At 42.7% G+C, this 21,827-nt stretch overlaps 2 protein-coding genes across 3 annotated transcripts; both read right to left on the bottom strand.

Moving 5' to 3' along the window:
* Positions 1-3,110: 3,110 nt before the first annotated feature.
* On the bottom strand, positions 3,111-9,152 carry LOC147417808 (uncharacterized). 2 transcript variants are annotated; one of them, XM_086506498.1, is made up of 4 exons: positions 9,049-9,152; positions 8,759-8,935; positions 8,620-8,694; positions 3,130-6,756 (listed from the first exon to the last, which is right to left on the bottom strand). In XM_086506498.1, exons 1-4 carry the CDS (start codon positions 9,150-9,152, stop codon positions 6,657-6,659), a joined length of 456 nt encoding a protein of 151 aa, XP_086362624.1. In that variant the 3' UTR covers positions 3,130-6,656. The 2 variants fall into 2 exon arrangements, 1 of the variants encoding a protein (XP_086362624.1); XR_015187235.1 differs by lacking the exons at positions 8,759-8,935; positions 9,049-9,152 and having other exon boundaries at positions 3,111-3,551; positions 3,659-6,756; positions 8,620-8,756.
* Positions 8,931-11,935, bottom strand: LOC147417807 (pentatricopeptide repeat-containing protein At2g33680-like). The gene has a single exon (XM_086506497.1). It carries the CDS (start codon positions 11,668-11,670, stop codon positions 9,214-9,216), a length of 2,457 nt encoding a protein of 818 aa, XP_086362623.1. The 5' UTR covers positions 11,671-11,935; the 3' UTR covers positions 8,931-9,213.
* Between the last annotated feature and the right edge of the window lie 9,892 nt (positions 11,936-21,827).

Genomic DNA, 21,827 nt, shown 5'->3' with positions numbered 1-21,827 from the left:
GCGCTCACAGGATTACATGACTCGAGTACAAGACAAGGCTTGATTGCAAGAACAAGATTTGAACATAAGACAAGAACTAGAAGAGGGCTTTCCTCATAGGAGCCTCACAATTGGTGTTGGCAAGATTGAGGGGCTTGTGGCCCAAGACTCCTATTTATACTAGTGCTTGAGGAGGTTTAGAACTTTCTAGGTTCTTCTTGAGGAGGTTAAATCTTCTAGAACTTTCTTGATCCTTCTAGTCCTTCTAGAACCTTCTTCACCTTTCTAGGGCTTTCTAGATTCTTCTTCAAACTTCTAGAACCTTCTAGTGATGACATAGGCAATGATGTAGACGATGATATCACAGATGATGACATCAATGATAATGCACGTGATGTCATAAGCGACTAACTCTCAAGAATCCATGACAATTAGGTCCCACTATTTGAAGGGCTCGACTTTGGTCCATACATTATGGTTGTAGTTACAAAACAAAGCTTCTCAAATTACTTTTCGCATACAAGTTTTAGCTAACTTATGGATGATTTGACTTTTTTAACAATAAAAGGTTATTATAAAAAGTAGATTTTAAGATCATATATGCAATTTTGGCAGGATTACTTTAATTGAAAAAAAGTGTGGAAAATTTTGGCAGGATTACTTTAATTGAAAAAAAGTGTGGAAAATTCTTGAGATATGTTAAATACTTTGATTTTAAAGTAATATTTAGGACAATAGCTAGCATAATAATTTTTAAGTTTGACATGGATAACAACTAATAGGTTTTAAAAGCCTGCCATATGTAGCCAGATCTAACAAATATGTTGTTTTGACTATATGGATGTAGGTGAGAATTCTATCATGACTTAAAAAGGTTTAGCGTGTTGCAGTCCGACTCTAAAGACCCATGATGATTCAATTGGGATGACCTCAACAACTCTACTACTTTTGTATAAGATCATAAGAATGATGCTTCATTCTTACTATATTGTATTAAAATGAATCAAGGACTGAGTCATTTTTGTACAAATCTTCATCCAGTTGTTTAAAGCCAATTGTTTTTTGAACATTATGTTCTTTTGTGTATAAGTATTGAGAGGCAGAAGTGCAAAACAGACCGGGTGGCCTCTACACCAAGACTATGCACGATGGCCTCATTATGGGGGGTACATAATAGGGGCACCACCTTACAAGATATGCGGCTAGGATGCATACATATACACAATCAAACATGCGATAGAAAACAATTTCAAGATCCACGCTCAAGTGTGGGATGGGGTGGTCGAAAAATAAGCTCAGAGGAATGGTGAGTGAGTGAGAATGGGCTTGCTACTCGTGCATGTAGTGAGGAAGATAATGAGGTAATAGAAACATGCAAGTATGCTTACTTCTCATACCAGAGGTGGCGAATTCGTACACCTTAAGATGCAAGTAGCAAGATGATAGGAATATGAGAGAGAGAGAGAGAGAGAGAGAGAGAGAATGTGTCATACAGTAACCAAGAGTCTACCCAAGCTTCTGGGAATGAACTGATTGAACATTGGACTAGGCTTCCCTAGACCAGGACGAGTGACTACTCGAGCTAGACCAGGACAAGTGATTAGACCCCTGGCTAGACCTTGACGAGACGAGACTGGACTTGGACGAGAGACTAGACCAAGCTGGCAGAGGGAAGCTGGACGAGACCAAACTAGATTGGAAATCTCAAACAAACACAAGCAAGAACTTAATCTTAATCAGCTAGCTCCTTAACCCGTAGGTGTAACAGAGTGAGACTTCAGTGAGGTCCCATCGGGCATGCAAAAAATGAGAGCACCTGTAGTAGCAGGGATAATGTGTTGTGCCCTCTATAGTGGGTGCTCCTCAGTGCAATGTGTGTGAGATCTACACAGAATGCAAACACAAAAGACAATAAACAACAAAGCAACAACAATACGACTCAACAGTGAACATGAACAACATGAACAACGACTAACTCAAAGAAATCAATACAGACTCTAGAATGGCAACACACTTAGCTCTAGCCTAGATCTCATAGGTGCAGTGGGGGTGTCGAGGCTCAACTGTGCAATGATGGTGCAAACGTGCTGTGTATAACGCAAGATGATAGACTCTAGACGACTAACCTCACAAATTAGATAATCCCTAAAGCCCAAGGCAGCTACGGATATATACAACCATAAAGAGCAACCAACGGCTCACAAATATCTAATCCAACTAAGACTATCTTAAAACTGTGGTCGTGGTGGTCTAGCTCCGCATCCGTTAGACCACCACACGTATGCCTGCCACGTGTCACAAATATCTAATCCAGCTAAGACTATCTTAAAACTGTGGTCGTGGTGGTCTAGCTCCACATCCATTAGACCACCACCCGTATGCCTGCCACGTGTCACTGCCAAGGCAAAAGTCCGTCCAGTGTGGACTCAATCCAACTGCAACTAACTGTTTGTCCAGTGCCTACGACAGTGTACCCCTGCTATAGTAGGCGACATCGTGCAGAGCTGGGATCTCTCTGCCTAGTTGTGAGTGCGCATAGGAGACCTCCGTTGGTACAACAATAGCTCTCTCTCTCTCTCTCTCTCTCTCTCTCTCCATCGTGCAGGTAGTAGACCATAAGCAGGGTATCCCATGTGTGTGTGCGCGCGCGCACCCGACTCTGTTGCGAGACAGTGGATGAGATCCAAGGGCAGCTCTCTCTCTCTTTCTCTCTCATAGACAAAAAGAAGAGGGCAATTGAGACGCTCTTGTGCTAAGAGCTGTCTGTCCGCAGGTCTCTCGTTCTCTCAGGCTGGGTGTTGAGGTGCGCTGCTGCTTGCAGATCCTTCAGGGGTTTAGGACGAGAGGAGGTCGCACGCAAGTGTAGGAGAGGGGGAGCTCTCAGAGGCTAAAGCGGAGCCGAACATGAACGGGGGACATTCTCAGAGTATCATAAAAAGTAACTCGATATCTTTTAGTGTGTGCCAGCATGAGCATGAATTTTTTCATTCAAACAAGAAAAGAAATTCAAACTAGTATGCCTTGATTGCTTCACTGTGTACATGGAAAGAAGTTAAGAAGTGATAATAGTATGGATTTTACCACAAGGTGTAGCTTTTGGTGATGGCTTCATAGCATCTCTCCTCAAAGATTCCGCCCAAAACTCTATGACCTCGCATCACAAAGAATATTGTGCATTAAAAGATGCATGGAGGTGAAATTTATTTGATAGCAATAAAGATTGAGAGAGATGCATTTTGTGCATTGCGATGCATGTGCCCAAAAAGAAAAAGAAAAACCATACATATGTATGGTGTGGAGTTGGCACCGTTCTCCACATTTATAATAATACCGTAGGGAACGTGCCCTTTCCCCGCCACTTTTATCCTCTCCAGTGTTGAAGGGGGACTTATGCTTCTCCTCTGATATTGGAGGGACTTTTTTAATGTAAAAATATTTTAGTTGTACAAAGAAGAACTCATTACCGATGTTTTATAAAGAAATGGGTATCTTTTCACATTGCCATGTCGTGGTGTATCGTCCGCATGTCCCTTTGTTGAGGACAACAAGTCCTTGTCACCTTCATCTAAAATCTTTTCAATAAAAATGGTGTAAATTCATTGGTTTAATATATACATGATGTAATTTAAGAACTTTTGAGATCACATAGAGGAAATCAAAACACAGAATACAAGTTTACCTTTGATACCCGTCGTCTGCATCGAAACACAATCTTGGATGGATCAACTACTAGACCTTCCTTGCATTGTTCCATCACCTTCCAGCTAGTATGTGTTATGTCATCATCATCCCTTCTGCGATTTCTACCAACATGTCGACTGTCACATTCACTTTTTCTATCATGCCTACCATTACCTACACTACTTTTAATGTTCAGGTCTTAGGGTAGGTTGAATCTACCGAATTATCCGTCTATAAGCTCACACACATACACAAAATCGTAATATTTTGGGCACCTCATGTGGCATACATACACATACACATACATACACAGGCGCTTTTTGGCAACAGCCCCTGGTTAACAACATCATCTTGAACTCTTTTGCCGATACCAACATCTTGCATGATGCCAGATGCCTTCAATGTGCACGTGTAGGTGATTGCATTTGGAAAGATGCCCTCTCTTTGCATTTGCTAAAAATAGCCCAGAGCTATCCTTGAGCTACCTGGCTCTACATGCCTTCGAGATGCACACGTAGGTGATTTCTTCTCGACAAAGGCCATCACTTTGCATCCACTAAAAATAGCCTTGAGCTTTTTGTCCCTGCTCCTGTTGTGGGTATCCTGCAATCAATACATTCCAAGAGATGTCGTTTCAAACAGTAAGCTCCTCGAGCTGCTTCTGAAGTGCACCACATTTGGCATACATATCGAGCAGTGCCAAGCACGATAGCTCGTTGCGCTCCGACAAGTACAAAGGTCCTCAAGCACTTCCTATGCTTTTTGAAGTGCATCATATTTGGCATACATGTTGACCAAGGCATTGCCAAGCATGACATTTTTTGCAATAGCCCTTGGCTAACAATACAAGATCAAATATTGAAGCCCATATCAGCATGTTGGGTAGAGTCACATGCCTTCAAGATGCATGCAAAGGTGATTGCATCTAGACAGAGGCCCTCACTTTGCATGTGCTGAAAACAACCTAGAGCTTTCTCGCCTTGCTCCTCTTGTGCTAAGCACGACTGCTCGTTGCGCTTAGACTAGTACACAGCTCCTCAAGCACTTTCTGTGCTTTCTGCAGTGCACCGCAGTTGGCATACATGTCAAGCAAGGAAGTGCCAACCATGATGTTTTATGTCAATAGCCTCTGACTAACAAGATCATCATGAACTCTTTTGCCCATACCAACACCTTGCATGATGCGAGATGCCTTCAAGATGCACATGTAGGTGATTATATCTGGAGCTTTGAGGTCCTCTCATCGCATCTGCTGAAAACAGTCCAGAGATTCCTGGCCCTGCCCAACTTGGGTATATCCCACAAGCAATGCACTCCAAGAGACAAGATTTTGGACAGGAAGCTGATTCAACCGTGTTGATTCTCTCTCTCTCTCTCTCTCTCTCTCTCTCTCTCTCTCTCTCTCTTGCTGCAACAAAAAATAGTCCATAGCTTCCTGGCCCTACTCCTGTTGGGCATATCCCGCAATCAATGTACTCCAAGAGACAAGAATTTGAACCGAAAGATTTGTTGATTCTCTCTCTCTCTCTCTCTCTCTCTCTCTCAGCACTGTTCCCCATTCCCACATAGGCATAGGCTGCTAGTAATGTAGTCCAGGGGATACTACTTATCATCTAAACGTGTACTTTATGAAGCTCTACACACTTGGCATAAACAGTTCCAAAATCATGCAAGTACTTTGACTCCACAAACCCACGTCAGTGAAGGTGATTACCGAGATGAACATGGTGTTGCCTCTGCTGGACATATCCCTCGATCAGTGAATTCGAGAAGACTACATTCCAGACAGCGAGCACTTTTTGTGATTTATGAAGTACACCACATCTGGCATACATGTCGACCAAGGCAGTGCCAAGCATGACGCTTTTTGGCAACAACCCCTGGTTAACAATATCATCTTGAACTCTTTTGCCGATACCAACATCTTGCATGATGCCAGATGCCTTCAATGTGCACGTGTAGGTGATTGCATTTGGAAAGATGCCCTCTCTGTGCATTTGCTAAAAATAGCCCAGAGCTACCCTCGAGCTACTTGGCTCTGCATGCCTTCAAGATGCACACGTAGGTGATTTCATCTCGACAAAGGCCATCACTTTGCATCCACTAAAAATAGCCATGAGCTTTTTGTCCCTGCTCCTGTTGTGGGTATCCTGCAATCAATACATTCCAAGAGATGTCGTTTCAAACCGTAAGCTCCTCGAGCTGCTTCTGAAGTGCACCACATTTGGCATACATATCGAGCAGTGCCAAGCACGATAGCTCGTTGCGCTCCGACAAGTACAAAAGCTCCTCAAGCACTTTCTATGCTTTTTGAAGTGCACCATATTTGGCATACATGTCGACCAAGGCATTGCCAAGCATGACATTTTTTGTAATAGCCCTTGGCTAACAATACAAGATCAAATATTGAAGCCCATATCAGCATGTTGGGTAGAGTCACATGCCTTCAAGATGCATGCAAAGGTGATTGCATCTAGACAGAGGCCCTCACTTTGCATGTGCTAAAAACAACCTAGAGCTTTCTCCCTTGCTCCTCTTGTGCTAAGCACGACTGCTCGTTGCGCTTAGACAAGTACACAGCTTCTCAAGCACTTTCTGTGCTTTCTGCAGTCACGGGTGCACCGCATTTGGCATACATGTCAAGCAAGGTAGTGCCAACCATGACGTTTTATGTCAATAGCCTCTGACTAACAAGATCATCGTGAACTCTTTTGCCCATACCAACACCTTGCATGATGCAAGATGCCTTCAAGATGCACATGTAGGTGATTATATCTGGAGCTTTGAGGTCCTCTCATCACATCTGCTGAAAACATTCCAGAGATTCCTGGCCCTGCCCAACTTGGGTATATCCCACAAGCAATGCACTCCAAGAGACAAGATTTTGGACAGGAAGCTGATTCAACCGTGTTGATTTTCTCTCTCTCTCTCTCTCTCTCTCTTTTGCTGCAACAAAAAATAGTCCATAGCTTCGTGGCCCTACTCCTGTTGGGCAATCAATGCACTTCAAGAGACAAGAACTTGAACAGAAAGATTTGTTGATTCTCTCTCTCTCTCTCTCTCCGAAAAACAGTCCAGAGCTTCCTGGCCCCGCCCCTGTTAGGCATACAAGAATTTGAACAGAAAGATTTGTTGATTCTCTCTCTCTCTCTCTCTCTCTCTCTCTCTCTCCCCCCGAAAAACAGTCCAGAACTTCCTGGCCCCGCCCCTGTTAGGCATATCCCGCAATCAATGCACTCCAATAGACATGATTTGCTCTCTCTCTCTCTCTCTCTCTCTCTCTCTCTCTCTCTCTCTCTCTGTGTGTGTGTGTGTGTGTGTGTGTGTGTGTGTGTGTGTGCACGCATGCGCGCTGCAGAAGACTACGCACCTGATTCTCTCTCGGAGCCTCTCTCTCCCCGGCTACCATTCCTTTTCCAGAATTACCTCACCATCCTTCGCCCTCTCTATCCTTTAATAATAATTAACTCTCTCCAATGAGATGCTACCAAGTGGCGTCAGTCTTCTTGAAGCATTCTCAAAAACGATATTACATAATCAAGGTAACAAGAATAAGCAAGCCTCATGTAAATTTGTCTTTTAACTGCTGAACAGTTTGAAATTGAAGGTTTGGCTACCTTAACAAATGTCCCCCAAGAGACCTTGGTCTAAATGCCAAAAAACCAAGCAACACCACAACACGGTGAGTGTCTTCTTGCCACCCTGCGTAGCACCCATGGAATAACCTTCAAAGCATTGAATTTCATGGTGTGTAAAAGAGGGCAGCATTGGCTATTAGTAACCTTGTCCCTCTCCATCTTGCAATGCAGGGTGGTGTTTGTAACTTACACGTGTTGAAGGGTTAGACATTTACTTTATTGCTTACTTTTACGCTCGCCTTGTTTAACCTACTCACTTTTCACTACTCGTTTTGACTGCCTCAAAACCAGACATGTTGGCCATGACATTACTAAGATGGAATTCAAAAGTTTGAGGGCTATGTATTCCACACATTTGGAAGGTCAAAACCAGAGGCTATCTAATGAAGAAGACCTTTCTAGTGTCGTCGAACCCATGGTAGCAAGGGTGACTAGCCAAACTAGAGCCACCCAAGCTCAAATCCAACAAACAAACAAGCAAGTAGTGGATACCATACTCAAAAGAGTGGATGACACTTTTGCCCACATGTTGAATAGTGCTTGATCAACATGGGATGCTTGGGAGAAGATGGAAAGACTCTTTGCCATGCCATCTTGATTGTCTTGTCGTGTTGTCACTCACAAAGAGTTCTATGGGAGGAGCATAAGGGTAAGAACTCTATGCTTGTTCTCCTGTGTACCCTCTCTAGCCATGGCCATGTATGTCTATATAGTCACCCCTTTGCCATTTGGAAGGGACCTACCTAATACCACACTCGTATAGATCATGGAAGTAACTACAAAACCCCGAGCTCATCTCCCTTTGTTCTCTTCAGTTTTAGATAGATGGACAATTCCTCAATCAAAGGAAACCCCAGCTATTCTCTATTGCCGAGAAGAAATTTGGAACACACATTTGGAATACACCTTGAGACGAGACCCATCACGGAGAGCAACACCATAATATCAATACAGTTGCAACAAGAAGAATTGAATTTTTCCTAGGGAAATCACACAACCACCCCCAATGCATGAAGCATGGCCCTCTGCTCATGTTTCATAAGAAAAGGAATGTCCTGGTTACATGACAATCAGGATTCACAACACACCAACGTTGAGCATAATCTCTGACTTCATATGTAGCTCACCTGCATACTCCAAGATCACTTCTTTTCTTTGGTTTCTTGAATGACCCAGGCAACTACCGATACACAAGAACCAAAAATGCTACCTAGAACATGCTCTTTTGCAATTTAAGTTATCCCATAAAAGAACAAGTTCCATAATTTTCGGTTCAAAAAATAGCTGGCACAACATTGGACAGACTATCAAGAATATTTACCCGCGACGCCCGAGTATAATGAGTCCCACAGAAAGTTCTGGAAATTGAACTCTGGCAATGTTTCTCTGCAAGAATCTGTTATGCCCTCCAGCCAGGGTTTGGACATGCAAGTTAGCGTACAGCTTGCAGAACCCGTCACCTTACATTGTTGGAAAGGGACCAAGCCGGAAGAGCTGCTAGGAGTGTTAGTGTCCACAGGCCGAAGCTGATGTTCACTGGGATGAAGGGCAATCCAACCTCCCCCTCATGAACCCTCCGAGCTGCTCTTTCGCAAAGATCTCTTGCCAGGTTATCTCGAAACTTTCCAACCATACGTCTAGCAACCCGTCACCTTACATTGTTGGAAAGGGACCAAGCCGGAAGAGCTGCTAGGAGTGTTAGTGTCCACAGGCCGAAGCTGATGTTCACTGGGATGAAGGGCAATCCAACCTCCCCCTCATGAACCCTCCGAGCTGCTCTTTCGCAAAGATCTCTTGCCAGGTTATCTCGAAACTTTCCAACCATACGTCTAGCATCCTAGCAACAACTGTCATAAATGATCAGAGTTGGCAATGTCAATTCATTATTTGGGCACTATGAGGAACATCAGCAGCATCAATCTAGCCAAGAGGTCATTCCATTTCTAATACCTTTATTTTCCAGTCTTGCAGCTTCAATAACGTCTGCCTGCCTGCTGACAGCTCGGTAAATGCTACTCATAAAGACATAAGACACTGCTGACTTTTCTTCCAAGCGCACTGCATGCTTGAAGGCCAATTCAGCGAGCTGTGCATTTGCCCATTTCTTGCAAGCACCAAGTAAAGAACACCATGCCGGAAAGTAATCAAAAGATGGCATCTTCTCTAGCACCGCCATGGCTTTGTTTATATGCCCTGCACGGCTGAAAAGATCCAGCATACAAGTATAATGTTCCAAACAAGGAACAATACCATACCTTGAGCTCATCATGTTGAAGTAAACTTGACCCGTTTCAGCTGCTCCTATGTTACCACAGGCTTTTAAGATGCTTGTGAATGTCACATCATCTGGATGAATGCCATCATTCTTCATCTGCTCAAAACAAGTAAGCACTTCACTCTCATGCCCCTGTTCACCATATCCTGCAATAAGTGCATTCCATGAAACAACATCTCGAACAGAAAGCTCAGCAAATACTTCTTGAGCCTTGGTCAACACACCACATTTACCATACATATCTACCAATGCATTACCAAGCATAATACTGTTTCTCAATAGCTGCTTTCTGACAATCTCAGCATGTATTTCACCGCCCTTCTCTGCTGCACCTATGCTTCCACATGCTTTTAACATGCATGCAAAGGTTATTATGTCTGGACAGAGACCTTCATGTTTCAAATGTTCATACTGGCTGAGTGCCTCCTCACCAAGGCCATATTGGCAATATGCTGTTATCAGGGCATTCCAAGTGACCAAGTTCCGCACTGGGATCTCGTCAAATACTTCTCGTGCCCTCGCTAGTGCCCCACACTTAGCATACATATCCACCAATGCATTGCCAAGCACAATGCTATCTTCCAGCAAGCCCATCCTCACAATCTCAACATGTAGTTCTTCACCTTTCCTATCCGCTCCTATGCTGCCACAGGCTTTTAAAATGCAAGCCAAAGTCACTTCACTAGGACAAAGGCCCTCACCTTGCATTGACTTAAGACAGTTCAAAGCTCCTTCACCATGCCCATTTTGACAAAAACCCGTGATGAGGGCATTCCACAAAACTATGTTTCGAACTCGAATATCATCAAATACTTGCTGTGCTCTTGCCATTGCAGTACACTTGACATACATGTCAACCAAAGAACTCCCAAGCACAGTGTTGTTTTCTAGCAATCCCTCTTTGATAATCTCTGCATGAATTTTTTTTCCTTCGTCAGCAGCTCCTGTGTTGCTACAGGCTTGCAAGATGCAACCAAATACTGCTGCATCAGGAGGTGGGCCCTCCCTCTTCATTCGCCTGAATAAATTAAGAGCTTCCTCTCCATTCCCATGTTGGCAATACCCTGAGAGTAGAGCACTCCATGATACTACATCACGGGTTGAAAGCTCATTAAAAATTTGCAGTGCTTTCTCAACAGCACCACACTTGGCATACATGTCCACCAAAGCATTCCCCAAATCAGTTCCATTTATGGTCAATTTTTCTTTGACAACCTCAGCATGTACTTCTTCACCCATTTCTGCTGCTCCAATGCTGCCACAGGCTTGCAAGATGCAAGCAAAGGTGACAACATCGGGGGTGATGCCATCCATTTTCATCTGCTCAAAGCAGCTGAGTGCCTTCTGGCCTTGCCCGTATTGATGATATCCTGTGATGAGAGCATTCCATGAGACTACATCACGAAAAGGGAGTTCATCAAACACTTGTTGTGCCTTCCCCATTGCTCCGCATTTCGCATACATATCCACCAATGCATTTCCAAGAACAATGTCATTCTCCAAAAGACCCTTTGAAACAATCTCAGAATGAATAGCTTCCCCTCTCCCTGCTGCTTTAATGCTGCCACAGGCCTTCAAGATGGAAGCCAAAGTAATGGCATCAGGTGAGAGGCCCTCATGTTGCATTTGTTCAAAACAGTTAAATGCTTCTTTGGCGCGTCCATGTTGAGTAAATGCTGAGACCAATGCAGTCCACGAGACAGCATCCCTAACAGGTAGCTGATCAAAAACTTCTTGAGCTTTGCCCAGTGCACCACATTTAGCAAACATATGGATGAGGGTGTTTCCTACAAAAATGTTCTTTTTGAGCAATCCATTTTTACGAATGTCATCATACAATGCAGTGCCTCTGTGGAGGTCCTTCTGCTTTACGCAAGCCTTCAACAAGCTCACAGTGGTAATATCATCTGGTATATGGCTATGGCTGCCAGCTACAATCTGTGAATTTTCATCTTCAATAGGCCATGTATATGGACGAGTACATCGAGCACTGTCCCCCACCAACAAAGAATGCTCTCTACGCTCCATAAGAGTTGATCTCAGCACAAAAATCAAACTCGATCTTTTACCAAACCCCAAAGGTCCTTTTAGAGACATAACACTTCGGACATGGTTTCCTCAGAAACAGGGAATCTGGGGCTGATCTGTGATACAAACTGCAAACGGAAGAATGAAAGAATGAAAGAAAAGCAGCGCAACTTACCTTCATGTCCTTCCTACAAGGATTCCACGTGCAGTTCATGGACGCATACGGGGAACTCGCCATTTTCTGTAATGGTGCTACACCCGGTCATACCTCATGTCGACCAGTTCCGTTGTGAGTTCAAACCTCTGCTGGTAAGGGAAAATTTTAGTGCACTTCATTCCCAAGAAAAAGTAGTGGTCACTCGTGAGACTTTAACACATACCACATACCGTTTTCCTCATCAAATCTTCAGGCAAGTGGCAAGTCTAGGTAGAAAGTACGGTTCTACCATGTGCAAGAGCTCTTGGTATATGAGAAGTGAAGACTTCATATCCTAGTCAGCCTCTCCTTGCAGTCCTTGCATCCAATCACACGTTGTTGAGTTGTCCTTGCAACATCCACATTAGAAGGTCAATATAAACTATTACAATTTAGTTGATATGTGCATCGAATCACGTTCCATATTATCGACACTTACACTGATTGTGATAACAACGCACGTATCCACTCTGCAGATAGCATAAATGCCAACGGTCGACACCTGATGCAAAAAAAATTGGCGATGGCAGAGCCTTCAGAACCACCCAATTAACCACAATGAACAATGAAACGTTTCCTCAACAAGATACATGAACAAATACCTATAGAACTTCAAACAGTAAAGACAACATGAGATTTGAGTAAACTTTGTATTTGATTATTATCAAATTATACAATACAATGAGTGAGCAAATGGTGAAGTACAAAAACCATTTTGTTTTATTAATTAAATGTCCAATTACAAAATGGAATGTGTGTGTTATCCCCAATAAGCAGATATGTGATTAAAGATATGTAAGCGTCCTAATGCTCTACTCCCACAACGATAGCTCTTTTCATTGTAATTGGAGATCTCCAATGGGTAAATTGGTGATGTGAACTCCTTGCATCCAATCATGCTCTCATGGCCTCTTTCTATTGGCTTCATAGGTCAAGGGAGGTGTCGGCCTTCTCTTTGTCGAGCCAAACAGGCTTGCCTAATCCGTGTTTGTGCACTTTGTGAGCATCCAAGTGCTTGTGCTTGCAAAAATCGTGCATCTTTTCCAATGTGTTGGAGAAGTAATGTCTTGTTGTTTTATGGGCATGGTGAGAAAATCAAATATCCAAGAGCGTTTACGTAATTTTGCATAGTTAGTGTGGTTCAGTGCTTGTGGTGTTTGTGCCATATGCTACTAGAAATGATGGCCCCAAAGTAATTTATCCTAAAAAAATGCTAAATGTATGAGGTGTTACAATAGTTGATGCAATAGTTGATGAAAATGCTCAAGCAAGATTGAGGAAGTAGCGGCCTAAAAAGAGTAAAAGGATTTTTCTATTTTGATTAAGGAGAGTGACTTGGGTCCCAAGGAAACAGTAAAAAGAGTAGGTAGCTTTTGTGCATAAGAGGAGAGGGACCTCTCCAACAAAAAAGTATTGACGAATAAACTTTTGAACAAAAGAATTTTTTGAAAAACAACCCCCTAGGAGAAAGGAAAATGATTTTCCACATGGAGTCAATTTTTGCACCGTTTGTGAGATATTAAAGGTTTTTTTTTCTTTTATTTGTTGATCGTCACAGAGAGAAGGAGAAGGAAGAAGAGGAAGAGAAGGAGGGAAGCTCTCATGGAGATCTCTTGAAGAGGAAGACGAAGCGAGGGGTCTCTTTATGCTTGTAGGACTAGGGAGGCTTGGCCAATGACCTCTCTCTCTCTCTCTCTCTCTCTCTCTCTCTCTCTCTCTCTCTCTCTCTCTCTCTCTCGTTTTCTTTCTCACTTGTTGTATCTTTCTAAGAGGTGAAATCGAAGGCTAGGAGGAAGGAAATCAATGTTCCACATGGAGTCAAATTTTGCACCGTTTGTGAGATATTTGAGTCTTTTGTTTCTTCTATTTGTTGATCGTCACAGTGAAAAGGAGAAGGAAGAGGAAGAGAAGGAGGGAAGCACTCATGGAGAGCTCTTGAAGAGGAAGACAAAGCGAGGGGTCTCTTTATGCTTTCAGGACTAGGGAGGCTTCTCTCTCTCTCTCTCTCTTGTTTTCTTTCTCATTCTCAGTTGTTGTATCTGTCTTGTAGATGAAATCGAAGGTATATAACAATTTCTGGAAGCTGATCAGTACAAGGCAAGTTTTGTGATGCTCACGAGAAGAAAATGAAGTTGAGCTCTCTTTCGCGGAACTCAAAAGTGAAGAGGACACGAGAATGCTCTCTCTCTCTCCCCCCCCCCCCCCCCCCCCAAACTCAGAGGTGAAGAAGAAGCGAGTTTTCATTTGATTTTTATTTGGGACGGTTTTTAGCTCTTCTGCACCTATTAAATATTAATGTGTGTCGCCATGTTTGTGCACATATAGAGCCTCTTTTATAGAAACCTTTGCTTATCCACCACAAAATTACATAGGGATTCAAAGGGTTTTTTTGTTTTGGGTGATTATTAAAGATTGATTTGTCCATTTCTTGTAATTATTTTCATTAATTCAATAGATTCATCATTCAAATTGGTGCGAGATGCAGTTTTCTTTTTGTTTCTTCTTCTCCTTGACTTCACAATGAGAGGCATGGTGCCTTCCTGATCTTCCTTGGACAACGGTGCACTCTGATCAGTATCAGAAGAGGACATGCAAAAACTATTGTGAAGGAGCGAAATGACTTGCTTCTTTAATTCTATCGCCATTTCTTCATGATCTAATGGCAAAAGACTTGGGAGCAAAGTTGGTGCACTCAGTGAATGAGAGCTTTCCAATTCTCTTTCATGTGTATGTGATTGATTGCCTAATTTATGCTATAAGAATACCCATATTGATGATCTCACTGAAACACTACAAGAGATCAACTCATTACCGACGCCAAGTTACTGACGTCGTTGGCGGACATCGATATATACATTATTAACACTAGAGGGAGACCCAATTTTTTTAAAAATCAAAACTTAAAATATTGACACATGTTTCAACGCGTATATCGATGCATATTTCGACGTGTATATCGATGTGTATACCAACGCTTATATCGATGCCCACTTGTAAAATAGAACCCAAGGGTTCATTTTTGCATTTTTGCCCCATTTTTTTCTTCTCCTCCTCACTCCTTTCATGTGTTTCTCCTCCAAAGCCGCAGATCTACCGTGTTGGGCCTCACCCGACTTTGGATTTCCACTTACACACCCTCCTCCAACAAAAAGGTATGCTTTTTTTGGGGATTACGTTAGATTGATTGTGTTTTTGTGTGTGTATGTGTGTGTGTGTGTAACATAGTGTGTGTGTGTGTATTTTCTTGCAGGTTTTTCTTCAATCCCCCAAGCTCTTTGTGCTCACATTGGCCAAATGTGAGTGCTCTTTCTCTCTCTTTTTTTAAAAAAAATTGCACACAACACACACACACACACACACACACATAAACACATAAATAAATAGACAAACACATATATTTGCACATAATTATACGCAGTATATGCACACAAAGATATTTTCAAATAAAATGTTAGAATTAATTTAAAAAATAATTTAAATTCATCATTTTTAACAAACTAATATATTGAAAGTTGTTGATAAAAAATATTTAGTCAAAAAAAGAAATTTTGTTGAGTTGTTTTGGTTTAGATTTATTTATAATTAATTGTTTAATATTTATGCAATTTTATTTTAAGTTTACATAGTATTTTTAAATTGTGACCTGTCGTAAGTCAATTTGTTAATTATGTTAGAGACTCATGGTTACCAAATGCAAAGTGGTTGTAAATGTTAGTATTAGGATGCTTTAGATTAGAGATCTAAATAGTTTTAGGTTATAGGATGATAGCATGTTTAGGTGGTACCAAAAAGAAGTACCTTGGACACTCATTTGGGAGGAGATGAAATAGGTGGTGGGTTATTCATTTTCATTTCATATAAAGGAAAGATAAAATCTTTTTGGTTGAGAGGTTAGGCGGGCTGGAAATTCTATTTCACTTTAATACTAATCTTAAAGCAGCAAACTGCATGCGCATTTAAATTCCCTCTCGCCGCCACTCCATTGGGCTCTCTGTAGTGCTGCCTCAATGGGTCCCTCCGCCTCTTGTGCCCATTCTCTCTCTCTCTCTCTCTCTCTCTCTCTCTCTCTCTCTCTCTCTCTCTCTCTCTCTCTCTCTCTCTCCCCGTAGTCTCAGCTGTCGGGCACGTGCAGCAGGCTTGCGGGCTCTCTCTCTCTCTCTCTCTCTCTCTCTCTCTCTCTCTCTCTCTCTCTCTCTCTCTCTCTCTCTCTCTCTCTCTCTCTCTCTCTCTCTGTCTCTCTCTCCGTAGTCTCAGCTGTCGGGCACGTGTAGCAGGCTTGCGGGCTCAGTGCTCTCTCTCTCTCTCTCTCTCTCTCTCTCTCTCTCTCTCTCTCTCTCTCTCTCTCTCTCTCTCTCTCTCTCTCTCAGTCCTCCATAGACGCTGCAGGTGCTTGCGGGCGCAACACAAAGCCATATCAACCAGCTCCTCATTGCCAGCCATATTCGGCTTCAAAAAAACCTCTCTCTCTCTCTCTCTCTATGAGTACTATAGCACTGTTTTGACTATCTTCATTGTCGTGTCAATAGCATCCTTGCATGTTCCACATGGAAATCACATAATACTCATAATGGCAGTACAAACCCCTTTACCTTCCTCCATTATCTGCTACACAGCATATCCAAAGGGGTCTTCTGCCGATTCTACGAAACTACTGGGCAGCAAAGAAGAGGGAACAAAGAAACATGCAAAAAAGGATGGCACGAGCGCGAGAGGATGGTGACATTGATGAGCAGGAGGCAAAGAAAATTTGTAGGGCAATTGCTAAGTGTTGGCGTAATCAAACAAACGGGCTTTCCGAGGGTCGTCAATGGAGCATTCTACAACGACTTCTCAGTCATTCAAAGTTCTCAGTGTGGGTTGAGAATCGGCAGGAGGGAACATGTGGTGCATCCGGTGCATCTCCTCGATTTACCTCAGGTATATCACCCATAACATCTTGAAATTGTGTCACAATGCTTTACTTAGCAATTTTGGGTGCTTGCAAAAGCTTTGAAATGCTTTATAAATGTCTCAAAGTGCATCACTTAGAGCCTGCAAATGCTTGAAAGCGCTAGAAAAGTGCATCTCCGTGTGCATGAAAGCGCCAAAAAGTGCTTCATAATATTTCATAGTGCTTCCAATGTGCACTGAAGTCCTTCATGGTGCTTGAAAGTGCCACAAAGTAGTTTAGAGTGCTTCAGAGTGCTTTCTAAACTCTGAAGTGCTTTGGAGTGCTGCAGAGTGCCATAAAGTGCCTCAGAATGCTCTTACATAGCATTGAAGCGCTTTCAAAGAGCCCTTAAAGTGCACTTCATAGTGCTTTTAAGTGCCCAAAAGTGCTTTAAAGTGTTGCACAGTGCTTCAAAGTGTTTTAAAGTGCTTCAAAGTACTTTAGAGTGCTTGAAAGCGTCAAAAAGCGCTTTACAGTGCTTCAACGTACTTCAAAGTGCCACACAGTTCTATTTCGTGCACTAAAGTGTCCCAAAGTGCTTCATTCCGCTTTAAAAGTGCTTCATAGTGCTTGAAACTGACATAAAGTGTTTCATAGTGCTTGAAAGTGCCATAGAGTGCCTCAGAGTGCTTTGAAGTGCCACAAAGTGCTTGAAAGTGCTTATAAAGTGCCACCAAGTAGTTTAGAGTGCTTCCAAAGTGCACCAATGTAGTTCAAAGTGCACCAAAGTACTGGTAAAGTGATTCAATGTGCTATCAAGTGCCACAAAGTGCCTCAGAGTGCTCTTAAAGTGCACTGAAGTGCTTCAGAGTGCTTTCAAGTGCCCCAAAGTACTTTACAGTGCTGCAGAGTGCTTCAAAGGGCACCAAAGTGCATGACGGGTTGCTTGAAAGTGCCACAAAGTGCTTCATAGTACTTTCAAGTGTCCCAAATTGCTTTAAAGTGCTGCAAAGTGCTTAAAAGTGTCCCAAAGTGCTTTAGAGCGTTCTCCAAGTGCACTGAAGTGCTTCACTAGTGGACACCAACTCCCGCTGCTCAACCAACCCCACCTCATTTTGGTTGAAAAGGTGGAGAAATGACATACATACTTTTTTTGTGGACAAACATGCTTTTGCAGGTGTCTTGTGTGTAGTTCGAGTGGTGGAATAGCGCAATGCATAGCATCGAAAACCAGTTTTTTATCCTTGACAGAACTATGGGAGTCTATATTGTGTCCAAAGCCAACTGATAGTACTTTTCACCGCACCAAATATCTTTTGGGAACATGCACTGATTGCAAGATTGAAAGGCTCTTGTTGTGTCCGTTGAAGAGAGTGATGGTATCTCTAGAATGACTGTCAAGCTTTTTGACAAGGTTCCTACACAAGAAAAGGATGAAGAAGGTCTAGATAGATGTCGAAAAGACCTTGTGGTTCAGCAGCTCAATCCGATGAGTTTCATTTTCGTGCTCCGAGGGATACTAGGAAAGTTCATCAAACACAACTACTTGTACAGGTGGCAAGCTCAACAGTTCAAGGAGTGTTTGGCCAATTTTCCTGACGATGTAGTGGTGTCTATAGTGGATTTTGCAGAGAATTACTCCTTCAAGGTGTAGAACGAGATCCAATCAATGCATTGCTATTCATCTCAGGTCACTATCTTTGTTCACACTTCATACTTATGTGATGCACTTGGTGCTATACAAAAATTCTACATCTCTGATGACTAGACACATGACACTTTGTTTGTGCAACACTGTTTTCTTTGCACAATGAATGACTGAAAAGACACGGCTATAGTGTCAAGCGACATTGGGTGTGGTCGTATAGTGCTGTGTCACAATACAAAGCAAGGCGGCCATTCTATTTTGTTGCACGATTCTTCAACATGACAGGTGTCAAAATGACGCGCAATTTCTTTGCTTCAGGCCATGGAAAGGGTGAACATGACGGGGCTAGTGTAGTGGTCAAAAGAGCCCTCACACAGGAGCAATTGAAATCTGACGGGTGGAAGCTGCATAACGCTTTAAGCGTTGTTGCATTCCTCAATGCAACTCTCAAAAGTCAATGCCCAGAGACATGCAAGAAATTCGATCGTGCTTTTTGAGAGGTCAAGCTCGGTGACGTTGATAGAGTTATAGAGTGGGATTGCAAGCACATGACAGGGTCTCGATCCTGGCACTGTGTCAATGGCTACAGTCAGACGGATATGCACGGACTAAGGTACATATTGCTCTCTTGCTTTTGTGGTGCGTGCATCAAAGGTCAATCGAGGAGATGTGCCAACAAAGATCATGTGCATGGGTGGGTATACTTGCAAATACAACCCACATTTACGGATGAAAGCGATGGAGAAGCGTCGAGTGAGGATGAGGATGAATATGCCCCCATGTATGCTGGCCACCACGATGACGTGAGCGATGCCTTGATGGTTGGCCATAACTTTGCAGTGACTGCAGAGGCAGGTGAAGACTTCTACGTCCTGAAATGCACCAACACAAAGCGCCTGGCCAAAAGAGAGGAAAAGGATCAATGGCACAATATCATTAAGAAAAATTTGTATGTGGTTGGGGGCCTATTCTATGACAAGGTAAATGGATGAGATGATACTTATGTCCTTTTGGATAACAAGCCCACTGCTCTAATCTACTCCCATATGATGCGATGCATCAGGTTTTTCTTGTCCTCGAGGGAAGGTGAGCATAATGTATATGATATGTCAAATGACATATTCGAGCAAATTTATAGCAGCATGCCCTAGAGGAGAACTTGTAAGATTTATCTCTGTAAATTTGACTTTGGCCAGCACTTTTAACAGTAGCTAGCACTTTAATAAAATAAAATAAAATAAAAAGGAGGCAATGAACTAGATTGAAGAGAGTCAGGAAGGATTACATCAAACCTGAGGGGGGGCGATCACCTGACTACTGCCCTCTAAAATTATAGCTAATCATTCTTGCTAAAAAGCTAGCACTTTTCGCAGTAGAGTGATAAAAGACGTCTTTTAAAACACTTGAAAGCACTTTTGAGCACTTGGCTAGGTGACCAGCACTTTACCAGCCCCCTTGGACCACTTTACCAGCCCCCAAAAACACTTAGAAGCACTTCTGAGCACTTTACCAGCCCCCTGTGCCACTTCACCAGCTCTTTGGACCACTTAGGACCACCCGACCAGCACTTTTAAGCACTTTATACTACTTGAAAAGCATTATGAACCACTTGACCACACCCTAAACCACTTGGCCAGCACTTTATACTACTTGACAAGCACTCTGAACCACCTGACCAACACTTTAAACCACTTGACCAACCCCCTGAACCACTTGGACAACACTTTGTTCCACTTAACCACCATTTACCTGACCACCACTTAACCACTTAACCACCATTTACCAGCTCTTTGGACCACTTAGGACCTCCTGACCATCACTTTTAAGCACTTTATACCACTTGACAAGCCCCTTGAACCACTTAACCACCCCTTTGAACCACTTGGCCAGCACTTTATACCACTTGACAAGCACTTTGAACCACCTGACCAGCACTTTGAGCCACTTGACCAAACCCCTGAACCAGTTGGACAACACTTTGTACTACTTGACTACCACTGAACAACCACTTGAACCACTTGACCAGCTCTTTGGACCACCTGACCAGCACTTTATACTACTTGACAAGCATTATGAACCACTTGATCAGCTCTTTGGACCACTTAGGACCACATGACCAGCACTTTAAAGCACTTTATAGTACTTGATAAGCACTATTGACCACTTGACCACTACCCACTTTGAACCACTTAACCAACACTTAACACCCAATCCAGTTGACAGCAGCAGTAACATTTGACTTTCAAAATTCTTCATAGTATATTTAGGTTTAAATACAAGTACAATTTGCTTTACAGGGAGTTAGGTTTTTCAAGGAGTAAAGTCAGTTAGTGAGTTTTGACTGCTTTGGCCATTCTTGCCGACGTGGCCGCTTATAATTGGTTCCTGGACTTGGCATTTTTGATGCAAGACTTTTTTGTTGTGCCTGTACTTTTCCACGTGCCAGATTCCGGTTCAATTGTGCAAGTTCATTCGTCCTGGCATTAAATGGATATTCCCTAACAGTCTTGGCTTTGTCAGGAGTCTCAGCCCACTGTATTATAAATGAGGCAACATCTTCTTTGAGAAAAATTTTCCACTGCCTCTCATTTTGCTTTTCTATCCCAGGCAGAATGACAAAGTTACTGGGATCATTGAAGTACATCTTATAAAGGGAATCATCCAACAATGAAGTGTTAAGACTTATTGAACTTAGGAAAGAGGTGCCAAAAGGTTTCAAGTTTTTTGAAAAATTATTGCTTTGGGGGGTTTCCATATTCCCAACTGCTAACATGGCAGCAGTTCTGTGCCAGCCACCCACTCAGACAATGCTTGGTCTGAGATAGGAACTTGTCCATACCCTTCTCAAGATTGTGGCAGGCGCGGACGACCACAGAAAAGTCTTTGCTATCTAATCGAGTCCAAGCAAAAATAATTCTGCATCGTTCCGTGCATAGTATCATCCCCCTTTAATTTGTCAAAGTACAACGTGTTTAAATCTGGGGGTTCCAGTCCTTTGCACTTATCATGCACACAAGCAAGCACATTGTTGAAGTCTACAATTACTGCCAAATCTCTATGAACTGGGAAGCGAGACATTGGTTCGTAGCAAGGAAGCTAGCAATCAATGTGCTCTACCTCATTAGTGGGCGGTGGGGGTTTTGAGCCAACCACACGAATTTTAACTATAGAGCACAAATGGAGAGAAACTAAGAGAGAATACTTAAATTTATATTGCCGGGAAAAAAGATACAAAGCTGCAATCTAAAAAAGATAGCATGAAAAAAAAATATACAAAGCTTCAAGAAGCTAAAGCTTCTTGCATGCTCTGGTTTTTGGGGGGAGTCTGCCCGTACTCTTTTTAGCGTCCTGGGACAGCTCGTCCTCTATCTGCTTTTTTCTCTTCTTCCGCATCTTTACAACTACAAATTGCAAGGTTGATTCCATTTCAGGATCCTCTGCCTTAGCTACACTGTCCTCCTTATAGGCATCAGTACCTGGGCAGCATATTGTGACCACAATGAACACGGTGA

This window comes from Adiantum capillus-veneris, chromosome 30 (assembly GCF_014529385.1).
Source record: "Adiantum capillus-veneris isolate H3 chromosome 30, ASM1452938v2, whole genome shotgun sequence".
NCBI lineage: Eukaryota > Viridiplantae > Streptophyta > Polypodiopsida > Polypodiales > Pteridaceae > Adiantum > Adiantum capillus-veneris.
Note: the sequence above shows the minus strand (reverse complement) of the source record. Positions and strands in the feature narration are given on the sequence as shown.